The sequence below is a fragment of the Ictidomys tridecemlineatus genome, chromosome X (genome assembly GCF_052094955.1).
Source record: "Ictidomys tridecemlineatus isolate mIctTri1 chromosome X, mIctTri1.hap1, whole genome shotgun sequence".
Classification (NCBI taxonomy): Eukaryota; Metazoa; Chordata; class Mammalia; order Rodentia; family Sciuridae; genus Ictidomys; species Ictidomys tridecemlineatus.
The window spans coordinates 80,747,608-80,769,175 of NC_135493.1; the positions used below are offsets into that span (position 1 = coordinate 80,747,608).

The 21,568-nt window shown below is 35.3% G+C and overlaps 1 protein-coding gene across 7 annotated transcripts in view; it reads right to left on the minus strand.

Moving 5' to 3' along the window:
- The window catches only part of Wnk3 (WNK lysine deficient protein kinase 3), a 171,363-nt gene that overhangs the window by 22,211 nt on the left and 127,584 nt on the right, over positions 1–21,568 (minus strand). For 5 of the 7 annotated variants that reach the window (XM_040281244.2, XM_040281236.2, XM_040281249.2 and 2 more), the window contains 4 exons: positions 19,175–19,406; positions 18,643–18,773; positions 17,446–18,068; positions 12,506–12,717 (listed from right to left, as the gene is read on the minus strand). In XM_040281244.2, the coding sequence (XP_040137178.2) occupies positions 12,506–12,717; positions 17,446–18,068; positions 18,643–18,773; positions 19,175–19,406 (1,198 nt within the window). The remainder of the gene's footprint in view (positions 1–12,505; positions 12,718–17,445; positions 18,069–18,642; positions 18,774–19,174; positions 19,407–21,568) is intronic. The other 2 variants (XM_040281261.2, XM_005339780.4) reach the window with 1 other exon arrangement.

Genomic DNA, 21,568 nt, shown 5'->3' on the forward strand with positions numbered 1-21,568 from the left:
TGCATATAGAATATTCATCAAGATAGATCGTATGCCATAAAATCAACCTTAACAAAAAGTTTTAGTTCAACAAATAAAGGTCAATTTCAGTTTAAAAAAAAAGGCACAAACTTAAATAGAGAAGAATTAAACATGTTGAAAATCTGTCCTCCATCATAATTAATAATAGGTGAGATAATTTTCCAAGCACTTGAATATTAAATAACACTACCAAATAATCCATGTATCAAAGAATAGTCTCAAGGAAATTAGAAAATATTTGGAACTTAAATAATCAAAAGTTAGGCAACTTGGACTGGGGTTGTGGCTCAGTGTTAGAGCGCATGCCTAGCATGTGTGAGGCACTGGGTTCGATTCTCAGCACAATAAATAAATAAATGCCCATCAACAACTAAAAAAATATATATTTTTAAAAAAGGCAACATGGGAAGGGTGTAGGTGAGGGAGGGACAGAGACAAGATCATTAATGTTTATAAGAATGAAGTTGGATCCGAGGAATAACCTCTACTGTTTTATAGGACAATTGGATAGCTGGTTGAAGTAGTAGAGGGATTTTTAATGGTCTCAAAAATAAGATAAATGTCTGAGGTGATGGTATGCCAATTACCATGATCTGATCATTACCCACTGCATACATATATTGAATTGTCACCATAAATATGATTATACTGTATCAATTTAAAGTAGTATAATTTTAAAAATTTCTTAAGTATGATAGGTTCACGAATCCCAGGCTTCTCCTTGACCCTACCCTCACCAGAAAATAATACTATGGGGATGCTAGAAAACAAAGAGTAAACTGTACTCTATGCGACTTAAAAAAAAAAGTCATTTAGCAAGTCAGAAATCTAAGAATGGACTGTAGATTTCGACAAAAGAATCTAACCATATTGCCCAAGTATGAAGCAATCTGATTTAACAGATCTTGGGAACAAGTGCTAAATGATTTAACTTTGGAAATTAGTGGCACCTGTAATACTAAAGGCAAAAATAAAAACCCCAGAATTTTTCATAAGCACTGTATTTTAGCTGATAAAGGTGTTTACAACTAGGATTTGAGTTAACAATTTTGAAAGTGCTATACCTATATACTGTAACTGAACAATTCAGTACATTGATAAAGGATGGTGGGGGCCAAGTTTCTCTCTGCTGGAAGGGGATGTTACAGATAGACAAGCAGAGAAGGGTAGCATGGTCCATGTCATAATGGAGTAGAACTGGAGATATCAATATGAATTGAAGTTTACCTTAATATAGATATATATGGCTATACATAGAAATATTCACAGATGGGGGTATATATATATATATATAGATATAGATATATATAGATATAGATATAGATATAGATAGATAGATATAGATATAGATATAGGTAGGTATATATCTGTGTACCCTTATATGTCAGCTAAGAGGTCCTAGAAGCAATGATAGCTCAAGAACTCTAATGCCATTCTCCTATGAAAGGAATTAGGGTTCCTTATGGAAAACACTGCTTCTAGGATTAGGGTAAGAAATATACAAGATGCTTTATTACAGAGGTATACTCCTAGCCCTATGAAATTTAATGTAAGATCTGGGTCTGTTGGTGCTTGCCTGTCCTCCAAGTAACTAGGGAGGCTGAGGCAGGAAGATCACAAGTCCCAGGAAACCCTCAGAAACTCAGTGAGACCTTCAGCAATTTAGTGAAAACTTGTCTTGTAATAAAATAAAAAATATTAAGGGCTAGGATATAGTTCATTGGTAAAGTGCCCCTGGGTTCAATCCCAGAACCAAAGAAAAAAATGTTTTAAAAAATAAAAATTTAATAAAAGCAAAAACTCTATTCTTGTCCAGTGACTTGGGAGGCTCAGACACAAGGATTGCCAAGTTCAAGACTAGCCTCAGCCACTGAGTGAGGCCCTAAGGAACTTAATGAGATGCTGTCTCAAAAAAGGGAGGGAGGCTGAGGATATAGCTCAGTTGGTAGAGTGCTTGCTTTGTATGTACAAGACCCTGAGTTCTAATCCCTGGCACCAAAAAATAAACAAACAAACAAACAAACAAAGAAAGAAAGAAAGAAAGAAAGAAAGAAAAGAAAGAAATTTAAAAAAAAGAAAAAAAAAAGGCTGGGGATCTAGCTCAATGGAAGTGCACCAATGGATTCAATCCCCAATACTCACCCCCCCAAGCTAAAAACTATATCCTTATAAAAAATCAGTAAAATTGATAAACCTCTATCAAAATTGACATAGAAAAACAATAGAGGAAGAAGATACAAATTATAAATACCAGGAATGAAAAGATAATGTTAATGCAGATTTGTCAGATTCTAAACAGATAATGAACACTCCTAAATGCAAAAATCTCAACACAGATGAAATGGAACAAGTCCTCCCAAAGCACAAATTACCAAAACTCAACACAATGAAAAATTACTTCAAGAATCCTATAAACTACTATTAAAAAATTCAAATTTGCCCAGTGGCTCAGGTGAGAGAATGGGAAGTTTGAAGCCAGCCTCAGCAACTTAGCAAGTGCCTGTCTCAAAATTTAAAAAATATAAAAAAGGACTAAGGATGTGGTTGATCACCCTGGGTTCAATCCCTGGTATCCCCCCCAACACACAAAAAATTTAGTTATATTTAAAACCTCCCCAAAAGAAATTCTTCCATATATTTAAAGAAGAAATAATAACAATTCAACCACACTGTTTTTCAAAGTATAAATGAAGGGAAGAGATCTATTTCTACAAGTGCAAAATAAGGGCCTAGGTGAGCTTATTTGTCTTCTAAAATAATCAAAATATGGGCAGAAACAACCCAAACCAATCGTAACAGATCTTTGATAATTATCCAAAGACATAGTATAAAATGAAAACTGTCTATATAAAACAAGCTACTGGTGCCTGTGATATTTTAATTTGGGGCAATTCCCATTCCCCCTTTATCCCCAGTAGAGTATTATTGTAGCCAAAAGCCAATAACAATAAAGACAATGGATAGATCAGACCTCTTTTTGAGCTCCCTTCAAAGAAACACACCCCAGAGAACAACAATATTTTACAGCAACTTGGAAAATCTCTATATTCAGAATGTGGAGGATATTTGATTTCATTTAAAGCTCAGCTCAGCTAGCAGTGGAGTAACATAATGGGGTGGAGAATAGGGGGATATCTGCAGAGCATTACTGAAAGAAAATGGATGCTGGGAATAATACAACTGCCTAAAGCTGTGATTTCAGCTGGCACAAACAATAACCTAGTCTAGCTTGTTGTGGTAGTAAGTGCCTTTAAATGACAGGAACAGATAGGGATGCCCACACCTACCACATCTACTCAACATAGTCCTTAAAACTCTATCCTGAGCAATTAGGTAAAAGAATGAAATAAAAGGGATACAAACAGAAACAGAATAGCTCAAACTATTGCCAATGGCATGATTCAGTATTTAGAAGATGCAAAACACTCCACCAGAAAATTTCTAAGAATCATAAATGAATTAAGCAAAATCGTAGGATAGAAAATTAACACCCAAGATTCAACTGCATGCCTAGATGAATCAGCTGAAAGAGAAATTAGGAAAATCATCACATTCACAGTAGCATCAAAAAAATAAAATACTTGAGAATCAAACTAACAAAACTACAGAACACTAAAGAAAGAAATTGAGGAAGACCTTAAGAGATAGAAAGACCTCCAATGTTCTTGGATAAGCAGAATTAATATTGTCAAAATGGCCATACTACCAAAACCAGTACAAAGATTCTATGTAATTCCTATCAAAATTCCAATGATGTTCTTCATAGGAAAAAAAATAGCAGTCATGAAATTCATTTGGAAAAATAAAAGAATAGCCAGAATAGCCAAAGCAATCCTTAGCGAGAAAATAGAAGATGGAGGCATCACAATACTGGACCTTAAATTATACTCAGGGCTATAATAACAAAAAACAGCATGGTATTGGCACCAAAATAGGCAAGAAGAGCAATGAAACAGAATAGAACACACAGAGTCAAACCCACAAAAATGATGTTACCTCACACTAGACAAAGATTCCAAAAACATACACTGGAGAAAGATGGCCTCTTCAACAAATGGTGCTCAAAAAACTTGAAATCCATATGCAGTAGAACAAAATTTAACTCTTATCTCTCACCCTGCAAAAAAACTCAACTCAAAGTAGATCAAAGAACTAGAAATTAGATCAGAAACCCCATACCTACTAGAATAAAATATAGGCACAACAATCTCAGGAACCAACTTCTTCAACAGGACTCCTAAAGCACAAGAAGTAAAATCAAATATCAATAAGTGGGATGGTATCAAACTAAAAAGCTTCATCAAAACAAAGGAAACTACCAAGAGCATGGAGAGAGCCTACAGAATGGGAGAATATCTTTGCCATGAGCACCTCTGGTAGGGCACTAATTTCCAGGATATATAAAGAACTCAAAAAACAACACCAGAAAACAAATAAATCAATAAATGGGCAAAGGAACTGAACAGACACTTCTCAAATGAAGAAATACAAATGGTCAGCAAATATATAAAAAAAATATTCAACATCTCTAGCAATTAGAGAAGTGAAAATTAAAACTACACTGAGATTTCATCTCATCCCAGTGAGAATGGCAATTATTAAGAATACATAATAATAAATATTGACAAGGATGTAGGTTTGAAAAGTGTACACTCATATATTGCTGGTGTGGCTGAAAACTGGTGCAACCACTTTGGAAAGCAGTATGGAGATTCCTCAAAAAACTAAGAATGGAACCACCATTTGACCTAGCTATCCCACTCCTCAGTACATATCCAAAAGACTTAAACTCAGCATACTACAGTGATGTAGCCACATCAATATTTATAGCACCTCAATTCATAATAGCTAAGCTATGGAACCAACCAAGGCACCCTTCGACAGATAAATGGATAAAGAAAATGTGGTATATATACACAATGGAGTACTACTCAGCCATAAAGAAGAATGACTTTATGATATTTGCCAGTAAATAGATGGATCTGGAGACTAAGTCAAATAAGCCAGTCCCTAAAAGCCAAAGGTCAGATATTTTCATTGATATATGGAATCTAACCCACACTAAGGGGAGAGGGAGAAAGAACAGAAATTCAGTAGATTAGACAAAGGGGGATGAAGGGAAGGGGAGGGGGACAGGAAGAGGTAAGAGGAGTTAATTTGTCATAATTTTCCTATGTAAATATATGAATATACCACAGTGAATCCCACCATTGTATACATCCACAAGAATGGGGTCCTAATTAGAATAAGATATATTCTATGCTTATATACTTATACCAAAATGGATTCTACTATCATGAATAACTAAAAAGAACCAATTAAAAGAAAAAACAACATCCCTAATCTTTTAAACCTGGATGACAGGTATTAATCTATACATTGAAGAAGCTCAATGAACTACAACTAGATTAAGCTCCATCACATCTGTACATCGACATTCAAAATCAAATTGATGAAAGTCAAAGATATAAAGAAAATCCTCAAAGACAAAAATAGATTTATCATATATAAGCAATCCCCATTAAAATGAAGAGCTGACTTATCAGAATTCATGCTGTCCAGAAGACAATGGGATGGCATTATCAAAATGCTGAAAGTGAAAACCTCTCAAACAAGAAGCCTGCCATACCCTCTTTCAAAAATGAAGGAGACCCACAAAACACTATACTATGTGTTTCCTTAAGGAGATGACCTTTTTATAGTGACAGACACCATGAACTACATGTAGATGGAGATTCTTGTTTTGTGGAAATGAATACTAGTTTTCTGCAGGCAAATTTTAATCTATTGAAAAAGATATATGAATGTCTTAGGGGAAATCTGTGCAACAGAGTTAAGGATACCAAAGAGTGTACCATATTTTTGGAGCCAACTGTTCAGTTTTAAGAATTGATAAAAGGTGGATAAAATCCTATCTATGCATCAAGACAGGATGGGTAATACAAACACTACAAATGAAATTTGGAAATAACCAGTTACAATGACAAAACTATCATACCTCCATATTTACTTTGCTTATATTTCTGTATTTCGAGAAACTAATGGTGTAACAACTGAAACGTAAACAAACCCTCTAGCTTCATTTGTTTTTAGTTCACTTTAAAAATCACTGATTTGTAGTTTACACAGTTGTCCAATGTAGATTAGTCCCCCAACTAGCTTTGCTGTAGATGATACTTCTGGTGAATGGGTTATGGTAACAGCAGGCTAGGTTACTTTTCAGAGACATGAAGCTTGCTTTGTTGAAATCATTGACTCTTTAAAAATGTTTTTTATTAGTTCTTTTTAGTTATACATGACAGTAGAATGTATTTTAACATATATACATGGAATATAACTTCCCATTCTTGTGGTTGTACATGATGTGGTGTGACACTGACTGTTTATTCATACATGAACATAGGAAAGTTATGTCTGACTCATTCTACTGTCTTTCCTCTTCCAATCCCTCCTTCCTTCCCTCCCCTCATTCCCATTTGTCTTATCCAAAGTACTCTTTTAGTATCTTAGCATCTGCATATCAGAGAGAACATTTAGCCTTTGGTTCTTTGGGACTGGCTTACTTCACTTGGCATGATATTCTCCAGTTCCATCATTTACCAGCAAATGTCATAATTTCATTCTTTGTTATGGCTGAGTAGTATTCCATTGTGTACATATACCACATTTTCTTTATACATCCATCTGTTGATAGGCACCTAGGTTGGTTCCATAGCTTAGCTATTGTGTATTGAGGTACTATAAATATTGATGTGGCTACGTCAATATAGTATGCTGATTTTAAGTGCTTTGGGTATATACCAAGGAGTGTTACAGCTGGGTTAAATGGTGGTTCCATTCCAAGTTTTCTGAGTAATCTCCACACTGCTTTCCAGAGTAGTTTCACCAATTTGCAGTTCCACCAGCAACATATGAGTGTACCCTTTTCAAACCCACATCCTTGCCAACATTTATTGTTATGTATTCTTGATAATGCCATTCTCACTGGGGTGAGATGAAATCTTAGTTTCTTTTTAAAAATTTTTTTGTAGTTGTACAGATGGTCACAATGTCTTTATTTTACTTATTTATTTTATGTGGTGCTGAGGATCAAACCCAGTACCTCACACATTCTAGGCAAGTGCTCTGGCACTGAGGTACAGCCCCAGCCCTCAGTTTTTAATTTGCATTTCTCTATTTGTTAGAGATGTCGACCATTTCCATATATTTTTTGAGTGATCATATTTCTTCTTCTGTGAAGTGTCTGTTCAGTTCCTTTGTCCATTTATCGACTGGGTTATTTGTTTTTTTTGGTGTTAAGTTTTTGAGTTTTTTATATATTCTGGAGATTAATGGAAGCACTGACTATTCATGAAGGCCTGCTAAACTGCCCAATGGTTGACTAAAAGATGGTGAAAGAGCTTGGCATTTTATCTTCATATTGTATCTGTCTCCTTTCCTACCTTGACCTCTGGATCATATTTTTGCTCAACTCTGCAGATAGACATGTTAGTCATTTAAGGAATGTTTGTCAGGGACTGGCAGTATGAGATTAATTTGCCCAAAACTTACCTAATCTTTTTCTTCCACCTTTAAGGTTAAAGACAGCAAGATAAGACAACTTCAGATATTTTCAATATACAAAGGAGAATCAGTACCTTGTAATTACATGAATACCTACCGCCAATTTCACAATATCCTGTTCTAGACCTCTGGAGAGAACCTGGTTTCACGATGTCCTATTCTAGATCTCTGGAAGGGCATAGAAATCTCTATTCACAAATCATTTCCTAACCTGGGAATCCTGCTTTTCACCTTGTTAAGGATAAAAAGATCTTAAAACTTATGCTGAGATAAGATCCCCTGCCCAGAGACTAGCCTATCAATTTCTCACTGCATTGGCATTCCAAATAAATCATCTTCTTTACCCCAACAACTTGTCCTAGATTCACTGAGCCCCCTTTAGAGCAATGAGTAAATTGACTTGTGTTCAGTAATAATGTCAAATACCAAAAACAAAAATTTTGTTGTGAAAAAAAAATGTGAAAAGGGGAAGATGGATAATTCTTGGAAACATGCTGAATGAACTGTATATTTTCTGTGCTCATTCTGATAACTAGTTTTTCTCGATGATTGGCATACAAATTAGATACAAAAATCTCGGCTGGGTTTGTGGCTCAGTGCTTGTCTCACATGTGTGAGACATTGGGTTCAATCCTCGACACCACATAAAAATAAGTAAAACAAGGGCTGAGGTTGTGGTTCAGTGGTAGAGTGCTTGTCACATAAAAATAAACAAATAAAAGTATTGTCCATCCACAATAAATAAATAAACAAATAAATAAATAAAGGTATTGTGTCCATCTACAATAAACATATATTTAAAACATCCAAATTTCAACTGAATTTATTGTTTTTAGAATAGGCCTTTCTTCTGAATATTCCATTATTTTGATTTCTATTTTTAATAAGAATGCAGTAGAGGAAGGGTATGGTAGTGTATGTCATAATCCCAGCTACTTGGGAGGCTGAGGCAGCTTCGGCAATTTTGTGAAAGCATGTTTCAAAATTAAAATTAAAAAGGGCTAAGCTTATATCTCAATGGTAGTGTGCACATGGGTTCAATTCTTAGTACTACTAAAATAAATAAATAAATTAATTAATAAAAATTTAAAAGCGAGGGCTGGGAATGTAACTCAGTTGTTGAGCATTGCCCTACCTTGCACAAGGCCCTGAATTCAAGCCCATGTACGGGCAAAAAAGAATGGAATGGAGTCTATATTATTTTGAATTTAAAATAATCACCAAAATTTTATTCTAATTCCCTAGCCACCAAACAAAATACAAACACATTTTTTCTATCTTATGTTTTGTGGAAAGAAAAATTATTACAAGTTGTGTTTATACTAGGCCCTTTGTACAGCCTTCATTGAAAAGGATAGTTTTCTATCTCACTGTTTTCAAAATAAATTCCACAAATTAAAAAAATGAATAAAAATGAAAGTATATATCATGAAAAAAACATTGAAATTTATTGCAGCTAACCTATCTTACAATACTGAAGGATGTTCTTTAGTATGAAATAAAAGTCCACATTAAGAAACAAAGTACACTGTTGAAAGGAAATATATTGGTAAATATAAAATTCAGCATAAATTTATTTTGTGTTTATGACTTTTTTCTTCTCTCATCTGATTTCAATGATGACTGCACATGCAATAATTATAAAAATGTTGATAGGCTTATAAAATGTATAAATAGATAACGTGTATAACAATAAAAGTATAGAGAAGTTGGGAGGGAACATACTTGTAGAGAAAAGTTTTGTAATCCATTAAAATTGTTGGTTTGAATCAGAACTAGATTGCTTTAAATTAAGAACCTAATTATAATCCCACATCAAAAGAAAATTGGTAAAAAAATAAAAGGAACAAAAGAATTTTAAAGTTAAACTACAAAATATCTGCTTAACACAAAAGGAGGCAACAAGTAAGGAAGAAGGTAACAAAAAAAGCTTAGCACATATGCAAAACAAACAGTAAAATAGCAGGCATAAATCCTATCTTATTTATAATTACATTACATGGAAATGGTTTCAATACCCGAATCAAAACACAGATTGTCACAGACTTGATTAAAAAAACAGGATAGATAACCATAATAAACACTATTTGGATTAAAAAACATAAATACATAAAAGAATGGATAAAAAGATATAGCAGTAAAAAAGAAAAGCCTAACACAAACCTTTAATTTCAGTGGCTTGGGAGGCTGAGGCAGGAGGATAATGAGTTCAAAGCCAGCCTCATGAACAGCATTGGTGAGGCCCTAAGCAACTCAGTGAGACCCTGTCTCTGAATAAAGTACAAAATAGGGTTGGGGATGTGGCTCAGTGGTTGAGATCCCCGAGTTCAATCCCTGATACTTCCAACCCCAAAGATATAGCAGTAAAAATAGAAAGCTGTATTTGCTTTATTAATATCAGAAATATTTGCGAATATCAGGAAGATAACAATTATAAATATATGGATATAACAACTGAATTTCAAAATATATGAAGCAAAAATGAACAGAACTGAAAGGAGAAATTTAATAATGGTTGGAGACAACAAAAACCCTCTTTCCCCTTGCCTCTCCTTTCATTTCCTCCTTTTTTAGACAGGGTCTTACTCTATAGCCCAGGGTGGCCTTAAACTCTTCCTGCCTCAGCCTCTTAAGTAGATGGCAAGGGCCACTACACCAAGCTTTATAATCTACTTCAGTGATCATCACAATAATAATCCAAAGACATCTTAAAGCCAAAGTTTTGGGGAATCAGAAAACAGATTAAAAATAAGTCATGTGGGTGGGTTGGGGGTGTGACTCAGTGGTAGAGCACTTAACTAGCATGTATAGGTCCTGGGTTCAATCTCCAGCACTGTAAAAAGAAATGGAGGTGGGTGGAGGGAAAGGGAGAGAGGAAAACGAGAAGGAAAAGGAAGAGAGAGGAGGAGAGGGGAGGGTAGTGGTGGGAGAGGAGGCAAGGGAAAAAGCAAAAGCCTGGCCAACATATGGAGGGAGGGAGGGAGGGAAGGAGGAAGGAAGGAAGGAAGGAAGGAAGGAAGCAAGGAAGGAAGGAAGGAGAAATATAAAAAGTCAGAAAGAAAGTGATGAGAGAGAAAGAAAGAAATATAGACAGAAGGAAAGCCAGCCAGCCAGCCATCTGGGGACAAAAAAGAATAAAATGAAGTAGAGCTAGTAATAGAATAGCATCAGACTGAAGGTCATCATACATCTGCTATTAAATCCCCAAAGCTACTTTCAATCTAAGTCTACCTTTATGAGGACAATACAAAGACAGTTCCAGGGCTGGAAGTATAGATCAGTGGTAGAGTACTTGCCTAGCAAGCATGACGCTCTGGATTCAGTCCCCAGAACCAAAGGAAAAAAGAAGTCTAGTTCCCACTCTTGAATTCTGTATTAGCTGTTTGTTGTTGCTATAACTAATTATGAAAAATTTAGTGGCTTAAAACAACATAAATTTATTATCCTAAAGTTCTATATATTAAAAGTCTAGCATGGGGGCTGGGGTTGTGGCTAAGAGGTAGAGCACTTGCCTAGCATGCATGAGGCACTAGGTTTGATCCTCAGCACCACATAAAAATAAAATAAAGATATTGTGTTCACCTATAACTAAAAAATAAATATTTAAAAAAAGTCTAACATGGGTCTCAGGTCATAAAATGTGGGTGATGGCAGGGCTGCACTCTTTTGGGATGCAGCAGGAGAAATCTGTTTCCTAGATTTTCTAGCTTCTAAAAGCTGCCTGGTCTGGGCATGATGGTGCATGCCTGTAATCCCAGCAGCTTGGGAGGCTGAGGCAGTAGGATCATGAGTTCAAAGCCAGCTTCAGCAACTTAGCGAGGCACTAAGCAACTCAGTGAGACCCTGTCTGTAAATAAAATACAAAATAGGGCTGGGGATGTGGCTCACGGGCCAAGTGCCCCTGAGTTCAATACTAGGTACCAAAAAAAAAAAAAAAACTGCCTGTATTTCTTGGTTTGTGGCCTTCTTCCTTTGTCTTTAAAGACAGCAGTGTTACATCTCTCTAATACTGTTTCCCTTATCATATATTTTCTCTAGTCTCCTTTTCTGTCTCCCTTTTCCACTTTGTTATTGTTGTTTAGTGCTGGGAATGGAACCAAGGTCTCATGCATGCTAGGAAAGTACTCTCCCACTGAGCCACATCCTCAGCCCTCCCTCTTCCTTTTTTAAGGACTCTGTTCTTACACTGGATGCACAATGATCTCCCTATCTTAAAGTCACCTGATTAACAACTTTCATTCCATCTGCGATCTTAATTTTCCTTTGTTATATAATCAAATCCAGTCATATGTTTTAGGTCTCTGAATATGGACATCTCTAAATGACCATTATTCTTCCCACTGCAAATTCTATTGAGATTTTGCACATGTCTATGTCTTTACAATATACTCTTCAAGCTCAACTTTGACTTGGTACATGTAACCAAAGAAGCCTGATCTGATTAGTACTTCTTTAATAGTTGACAGTGACCCTCTTTTTTCCAAACTGAATATATGTATTTTACTAATATTCTTATGAATAATAAAGATCTCTTACTTCAGATAAAGTATGATACTATTTTAAAGGTTATCTTTGTGATCAATGAACTCACCAAGAAACTCAAAATGCAAGACCAGTGTTTCTCATTGACTGATAACATTTCAAGGAAAATTCTGGAAAACAATACTGGGTTTCTAGCTGTTTGTTTTCTGAATGAAAACATAAAACAAACTCAGCAGTTCTCAACATCTGTCAATTATCCTCATCATTCCTACACAAAGAACATTTAACATAAAAAAATAGAGTAAAGAATTTTGGAATAATTTGCACTTATTTAAATAATTTTATCTTAATAAAAACCAAACTAAAATTTCATTCCTTTCTATTTTTGCTTAACTTTTGACCAGGTTTTTTTAAACATTTACTTTCATGATTGATTTACCTGTTGCAACCAAGGAATTGTCTGCATGTGTCAAGGATTGGGGGCGGCTGCGAAGTTTACTTTTGAAAGATCTTGGTCGACGTGGTGATGCAGGTGGCAAAGGAATCTCTGAAGATTGTGCTTTGCTATCTTTAATTGACCGAAGACGTTCATAGAGCTCCTGAAGCTCTTTATTCTGCTGGGTTTGAAGATTTACCACCTCCTGAATGTGTCTGAATGGAAACCATGCAGAAAGTAATTTAATGATTTTATACTAATAAAAGTAAAGGTTAACAAAATTTTAGATTAAGAATGGCAAAATATAGAGTATTTTCACTATTTTAGAATGGGAACTGCTTTCTGAAGCATAACCTTAAACTAATTAGTCCTAAAGAAAAACATGAACAAATTGACAAGAACAAATGTCTAAAATTTCAATATAGATAAAACAAAATTTAAATGTTAACAGTTGATAACATCAACCTTTTCATTATTAAATGTTGAAAGTATAAATAGGAAGAAAATATTTATAATGTTAAAAGAAGAGTTAATATTCAGAATTTATAAATAGATCCTAAACATCAGTAAGAAAAAAAACAAATTGATAGAAAAACGGGCAAAGAATATGAAAAGGTGATTCCAATGAAGAGGAAATATAAATAACAATAAGTATGAGATTATGTTCAAACTTGCTATTAATCAAAGGCACAAAATATAACTGGGGGAAGAAAACATACATAGTTTGGGAGGCAGGGTCTTGCTATAAAGCCCAGAATGGCTTTGAAATTATAATCCTTCTGCCTCAGCCTCACAAAAGCCTGGGATTACAGGCACATGACATTGCACCCAGCTAATAAAATATTTTTAATTCATCTGAATATGAGTTTAAAAATTCATAATATCCAGTCTACAGTTGTTAAGATGTGGGTAAACAGATACTTTCAGATATTTTTTTGAGTACAAAATGGTATAGCTATATTGGAACACAGTTTTAACACTATCACTTTAAAATTTATAACATTTTAATTTAGCAATTACATTTTTTAGCTTATAATGACATTTATGCTAAATATGAAAATAGTTTATTAGCTGTGTTTTGTTTTTAAACAAGGAAGAAGCAGGTGTGACCTAAAGTCTTGTCCACAGGCCTGCCTGGTCAATGGGAGGTGATGTGTTTGCAGGACTGATTTAGTGTCTTTCCACGTGGTGTCCCTGCACCCCACTCTTGTCTCGCCTGCCTCCATCCTCACTGCTCCTTAGGGCTTCCTGTGTGCCCCACACTCTCCTATATCCTGCCTTCACAGAGCTCCTTCTCCTGGAACATTTTCCCTCTGCTTGAAGCCCATTCCAAGTACTGTCTGTGGCTTGGCCTCCAAGAGCTGGGAGTCATAGAAGTGCTCAGGGTTGTGCCATTCAGATGAACAGCAGCCATGGACCGAGTTTGTTTGAAGGGAGGCAATGGGTGATGAATGTAGCCTGTGGGGGCATTTGCTAGATCCCTACCAATGCTACCTGGAATGAGGGCCACTTTCAGGGGTGCCACCTCACTACATTGAGGGCATTCTGGCCTGTAAGGACCAGTAGCTCTGCTGGCTTCCCAGGAGAAACTCCTCAGTGGCATCATGAAGCAGTGGTGGAGTAAATTTCAGAAGCTTCTGAGGGAGAGTCCAGGGCCCCGATGTCACCTGGAGCAGGTGAGGGACTGTGGAGTTGCTGACCTTCATGTGGGATGTACATGGCTCTGACCTGTTCAGTTGCACCTTGGGGTCTTCACTGCTGTTTCCCCCAAATTCATGTTCTACAGAACCTCGGGATGCACCTTATTTGGAAATAGATGTGTGTAGCTGAGATGAGATCTACTGGGTTAGGGTGAGTGGACCCTAAGCCAATAGCCAGTGTCCTCATAAGAAGGTGATGTGAGGATAGAGACCCACAGGAAAGGCCATGTGCTGATGGAGGGACAGTGGCCTGGCCTGGCTGCAAGCCAAGGGACACCAAGAACTGCCTACATATCTATCATAAAAATTATTGTATAGCTATGTAAAACATACAAAATATATTTATTTCAGCATTGCTTATATAAGTAGAACTTAAGGCAGACTCAGTGATGCATATTGTTCATCACAGCACTTTGGGAGACTGAGGCAGGAAGATTCAAGTTCAAGGCCAGCCTTAGCAACTTAGTGAAACCCTGTCTCAAAAAAAAAAAATTAAAAAAGGACTAGAGATGTAGCCCAGTTTTTTAAATTATTAAAAAACAAAACAGATTTCAGATAACACTGAAATAGTGCAAAGGAGGGATTAAAAAATATATACCCATATATTATACCCATGTATTATAATAGGATACAACAACTTTGAAAAAACAATTAGATATGATGCAGATATGAATATCTACAGGCAACAATGTTAATTCAAAAATTGTGAAATAATGTGAATGTTATGATCCTACTTCTGTAAAAAACAAAACCTATATCTGTAAATCCACAAAAAAAGAACCAAAAGATATACTAAATAATTCACAGTAGTTGTCTTTGAGAAATGAGACTGTGGCATGAGAAATGGAAAACTGTTTTTTTTAACTGTTGTTTGAAAATGTTTCCATTTATCACTGTTAATGCATAAAATCCATAACTATAGTTTATTTAAAATAATTTCAATCTAAAAACTAAGCTTACCATGTGGGCATAGAGGATAATATACCTTGGAGACAATATCCTGGGGTCTAGAATATTTGTGAACAAATGTAATGCCAAAAGCATATTGAAGAAAAAGTAGAAAATATATTATGTCTTAAGGTCCCTTCCAGGTCTTGGGTTCTATAAGGTTAGGAGAACCCATGTCTCATACTAAACTAATGTACTCATAAGGGGCTGAGGTGTAGCTCAGTGGTAGAGTGCTTACCCAGTACATGTAAGCACCACATAAAAATAAATAAATTAAATAAAGGTATTGTGTCCACCTACAATTAAAAAAAATACTTAAAAAATAAATAAAGTACTCACAACCATTATAGTCAGCTAAAAAAACCCAACAGTTTAAGAATAGTTTAAAATAATCATAAAAACATCATTGAAGGGCTGGGGATGTAGTTCAGTGGCAGAGTACTTGTCTGGCATTTGTTGGGCCTTGGGTTTGACCCCCAGCACCACAAAACAAAACAAAAAAATCCCAGCAATATAGTACTGATATCACAAGTATTAAACCACTTTAAAAAGAACTATTTTATTATAAAAGTATAGGTGTACATGTACTGCATAATACTTATTGTATAGTAAAGTTGATATATACATAATGTGTAGTAAAGTAAAACCTATGTAAGTATATTTTGTGTGCGTGTGGTAGTAGGGAGTAAATGTAAGGCTTCATACATCCTAGGCAAGTACTCTATGACTGAGCTACATCCTTAGCCTTTTATTTTGAGATAGGATTTCACTAAGTTGTTCATGCTGGTCTTATCATCCTGCTGCCTGAAACTACCAAGTCACCAGCATTACAGGTATGCACCACTGAGCCTGGCTCTGCATATCTCTGTATATATAGTTTAAAAATAGAACAACAATCTTCCATTGATGAATGTTTAAAACATTCTCAAATTCCTTCTAGGCTCCAGTCAAAAACAAAACACAACACAACCACAGAAATTAGTTGAACAGAAAATGGTATTATAATTATCTCATTGACATGTGAAATTTGAGGTTTGGATTTTTTTCTTTTGGGCAAGGGCTTAAAAACTGGGAAAATTCCAAGGATTTTAACCAGCTTTAGTTCTTAAAGCACTAAAACATAGTACTCAATTGAACCATTAATCAAATATGTAAGAATCTGGCTAAAATCTAAGTTTTTTCCATACCTTTATTTTTCTCTCCTCTCTGATTCTTCCTGCTTTCAAGTTTTATGTCCCATAACAGAATAGAAATTCACTAAAGCAAAAGATACACTAAAAATTGCTTGTTAACGGGGTATGCTAGTGCAGGCCTATAATCCTAGCAACTCAGGAAGCTGAGGCAGGAGGATCCCAAATTTGAGGCTAACCTGGGCAACTTATCAAGACCCTGTCTCAAAATAAAAAATAAAAGTACTGGGGATAGAGCTCAATGATACAGAGCTATGGGTTCAATCCCCAGTACTGCCCATCCCCCAAATTGTTTTCAATTTTTCAAAGTAATGGCATCAAGCCATCAATAAGAGGCAAGTAATTAATTTGAGAATGTATATATAGTGGGTTACTATGGAACTGAAAAAATTTAATAATGCAGAAATAGTTCTAAAACACAGTGAAATGGTGAAAAAGCAAGATAAAATAGTTTGTATTATAATTTACTCTTTGGGGGAAAATGAAGAACAAAATATGTATACATTTGTTTGTGCATCCATAGACAAACTATAGATATACCAGAAACAGGTAATATTTGTTTCCTCTAAGGAGAAAAATTGGGTAGTTTGGGTACAGTGGTAGGAGGGAGACCCAACTGATTAAACCTTTTGAATTTTGAAACATGTGAACAGAGTAAGAATATGGCAACTTTATATTAATTTTTGAAAATATATAACCTAGTTTATAACTCTAAATACAAAACATTGACAAAACATTATCACAATATCATTAGTGAAGGTTGATAACCTCATTTACCAAATAACAAACTTGACCTTACTTACCAAATATGTAATTAGACAAGAATAATTATAAAATCTTAATCCAATAGTCCTGATGGATAAGGATTTAGAAAGTAAGCAAAAAGAATAAACAGCCAATTAAAATTAGTCTCCAAACTATGAAAATATTTTGTATGCAAGCATTTTAACATTCATAAAGGTCTTACATTACCATTCTTTGTAGTTTTTAATCATAAAAAGATTATAATCATTAAAATGTCACCAATACTAAATTAGCCACAAATCAAATTTTAAGCTCTATAAAACCCAAGACAATCGGATTTGTGACAGAACAGAGTCCTTACTTTTCTCGTAATCTTTGAAGTTCCACTTTCAAGTCTTCATCCTCTATTTCTGACTCATCATCACTGCTCATTGGGGAAGATGGAGAATAGAAGAGTGAACTCTGCGTTTGAGCATAGGCTTGTTCTTCATGAAGGGGTAAGCCCTGATCACTTTCTGGACCAGTTTTTGCCACTGTCTTCCCATTATCAGCAAGAGTGGCTGAAAATTCACTAGCAGAACTAGGCTGTTTCTCAGCAGGCAGTATCTCTCTCTGTTTAAGCAACAGTTCAGATCCAGATCGCATGCTACTTCCCGTGGCTGAAGTTTCTTCTAATTCTTTTTCTGGGGTCACTGAAGATACATCAGTCTCACAAGCTATGCTGAAAGACAGGAAGTTGTCTAATTGTTTGGAAATCCCTTTATCTTCTTTAAAGGTTTCATGAAGAGTCTGTAACTTCTGAGAAGAGACTGAAGTCTGAGGATTGTGCACGGCAGGTTCCACTTCTACTAACTGAGACTTTGCAGTTTCACTAAAGGCCAGAGCTTCTTCACTGGACTGATTCGATATTTCCTTGAATGCTGATCTGTGTTCTATTCCAAAAGATGTCACTTTCAATGATTGCTGCTGAGGAACTGTAATCACCTGAGACATAAAAAGGTGTAAGTGTCTAGCTCCACCTAAGTAAAGGGTAACTACATGAAAAAAATTCATCAATATACAGCATAGACAAATGCTACAATGCACATGTATTGCTATTACCAAAATCTGAAAGTTCCTCTCTATTCCCCATATCATCTTTTAATTGGACACCTTGTGTAAAGACAGTTGATTTCATATTATTCAAATAAAATTCCACAATTAAAACTGCTGAGATTCTAAAGGGCATGAGATTAAATTCATAAAATAGATGACACAACCGCCCACCAAAACCGATGACTCATTTGTGTGATCCAGTCCAATTACTAAAATCCCCACTTCATTAGACTCACCTTTACTGATGGCTTCAAAAGGTGAGAGGATATGTATAACATGACCAAAAAAGTATGATCTAAAGACCAATCTGCAAATGTTTTTGTTTTCTGCAGTGCTGGAGATCAAATCCAGGGTCTCACTTATTTGAGGCAAGTGCTCTATCACTGAGCTACCTACGTTCACAGCCCTGCTGTTACCTTTCATAAGGCCTTTGTAGATTAAGGATTCAACCAAAGACACAAACCTGAAACCGACCCCGCTGAAATGATCCACGCATCGTTTTACATCTACTCAAAGCCCTAGTATCAGCGGTGGACTCCCGTGTCAGTGGAATGGGATCAGGAGCAATTGCTGATCTTATATCTTCTGTTTCCACTGTAAGTTTTGTCAAATTGTAAGCAGAAAAGAGAAAATTGTTAAGACTAAATTTGTTTACATTATCAAAAAATGAAGAAAAGCAGAAAAAGTTTAACTCCTGCTAGACAATTAAAAGGTGTTAATGTAATAAGCAAAATTGTATAAGTCCCTAACTCTAATCATACATTGCAAGATTTATCCCAAGACTTAGTATCTATATGAAATGAATAACCAGAAAACCAAATTAATTACTAAAGGAAAAAATAAAATGGCAATGACATTAATGGGACATGTCACATACATGGGCTATGTGGAAAAAGTGACAAGATTTGTGTATGAACAACCAAAAAAAAAAAAAAAACGTAAGTAAATGAAAAGTGATGTTACCTAGTCTATGTCCCTGACTGTAAGCACACTACCTTGATGGACTTTTGATCTCTTGAAAAAGCTGGTTGACTGCCGTAGCCTGTATGCCCAGCTTTTTAATTTGCGAGTCCAGGATTTCTTGCTAATAGGATTTTTGAGACTAGGACAAGTAAAGCTTAGGCCAAAATATCCACCTCCTGTCTGCAGATGAATGGCTCCACCGCTTGACACAGCAGCAGGATAGGCCTCTGGATCCCCTGGAAGTGAAGCATCTGGGGACATCTCCTAATGGAGACAAAAAATAAGAAAACACAAAGTAGCAGTAATTTAGTTAAGTTGGAGAATTTTTTTTTTTTTTGCCTAGTGCAATTTCTTATGTGAACTAATCATTAATCATAAATAGGATACTTCCCAGTTACGCAGGAGACTAAACAGGAAGACTGCAAATTTGAGGTCAGTCTCAACAACTTAGTGAGACCCTATCTCAAAATACAAAAAAAAAAAAAAAAAAAAAGAGGTGCTGGGAATGCAGATCAGTAGCAAAGTGCCCCTGGGTTCACTTCCCAGTAATGGAAAAAAAATAGGATACTGTATACAATTATATTATAGTACTATATCAGACTGAACCTGAAGTACTCAATTTATAGAAATTAATCCTTTCATTTCTTTCTCCATTTTTTGAGGTATTGGGGATGGTACTCAGGGCCTTGTGCATACTAGGCAATCATAATACTACTAAGCTGCATTCCCAGTTGCCACCATTTCTTTGAAAACATCATTTAAACTTCAGATGAATATAAGAGAAGACTATTAATCTTCCACAGAATATTTTTCATCATTATGTCACCTTTGAAAACTGAAAATTAAATTATTTCCTTTGTATGTACCAATTTACTAAAAAGATTACTGAAATCCCATGCAATTAAAATGAAATGTTCATTTGTTATCATATTATTTAAGAGTTAAAAATACCTGACATATGGGCTGGGGTTGTGGTTCAGTGGTGGAGTGCTTGCCTAGCATTTGTGAGACACTGGGTTTGATTTTCAGCACCAAATAAATAAATTAAATAAAGGTCCATTGACAACTAAAAATATATTTAAAAAAACAAAATATCTAAGGCACTTAGAGTAACAGAGAAATATCAATGAATCAAGCTTTTTACTTTATGTAAGCACACAGAAATTTACAAAGAAACACAAAATTACTTTAAATTCATCCTCTAAAAATTGTTGTTAACATTAGGCCATGCTAGCTATGAAAATCACTCTTCTTGTCTTCCTATATACTGCCCCCTAAAACCAGAATTAACTGTTGTATCCAATTATCTTAAAAATATATTTCCTATAATAATTAATACAAAATTAATAGACACAACAACAAATACTTTGGGAAACAAGAATGGTCAGTATAAATCTAGAGGATTAAAGGCAAACATAAAAGCACAAAGAATGGGCAGGGCACAGTGGCACACACCTGTAATCCCAGTGACTCAGGAGACTGAGATAGGAGAATCACAAATTCAAGGCCAGCCCCAAGAAATTAGTGAGACCCTGTTCCAAAATTAAAAATACAAAAGGCTGGGGATGTAGCTCTGTGATAGAGTACTTCTGAGTGGGTTCAATTTCCAGTACCATAAAACAAAACAAACAAATAAAAAAAATGGGATTTAGCATTTGTCTGCAGGAAGATGTTCTATATGACAGTAAGCATACTGTCTTAGATAAGCATTATTTGACTTAGGGCAGATTATAATGAATTCTGAACAATCAGCTTTTATTGTCCAAAGTCCCAGTTTGGAATGGTAATAATGTTACTTCAATGAGGAAGTGAAATAACTCTCAATATTACAATTTAGACACGTTGAATTGATTCCACTGAAATTACAGATTTTTAATGTATAGTAACTGGAACAAGATGGCATATTTAATATATGTTCTGGCCTCCCATATCAATCCAAATACCTAGATAAAACAGGAAAAATAGATATAGACACAAACATATATGACTGAAGGAATAAAAAACAGATCATGTCCTATGTAGGAACTGTTTCAAAATGCTGCAAACTCCAGTGACATACATGAGCCGCAAGAATGAGCTGTGGTTCACCAAAAGGATGAGTGCTTGGCTAAAATGCTTATAAAACTCTACAAAATCTATCACCTATTTGTCTCATCAAAATTATCTCTCAACATCCTTCTACTTAAGTGGCCTTCTTTTGCTTGAACAAATATCTATCTGTTAATGTCATTACTATATACAAGTATTTCCCTGGCCACTCTGTGTAGAGTAATCCTCTAAGCTATCATTACCCTTTTTTATAAAAATTTTATTTGTCTAGGGGCTGTTTCCCCCACTAGAATGTGAACTCCACAAAAATAGAGGTTTTTATTTATTCACTGCTCAAAAGATACTCACTGTATTGAAGAGTGCATTTGTTGGGATAC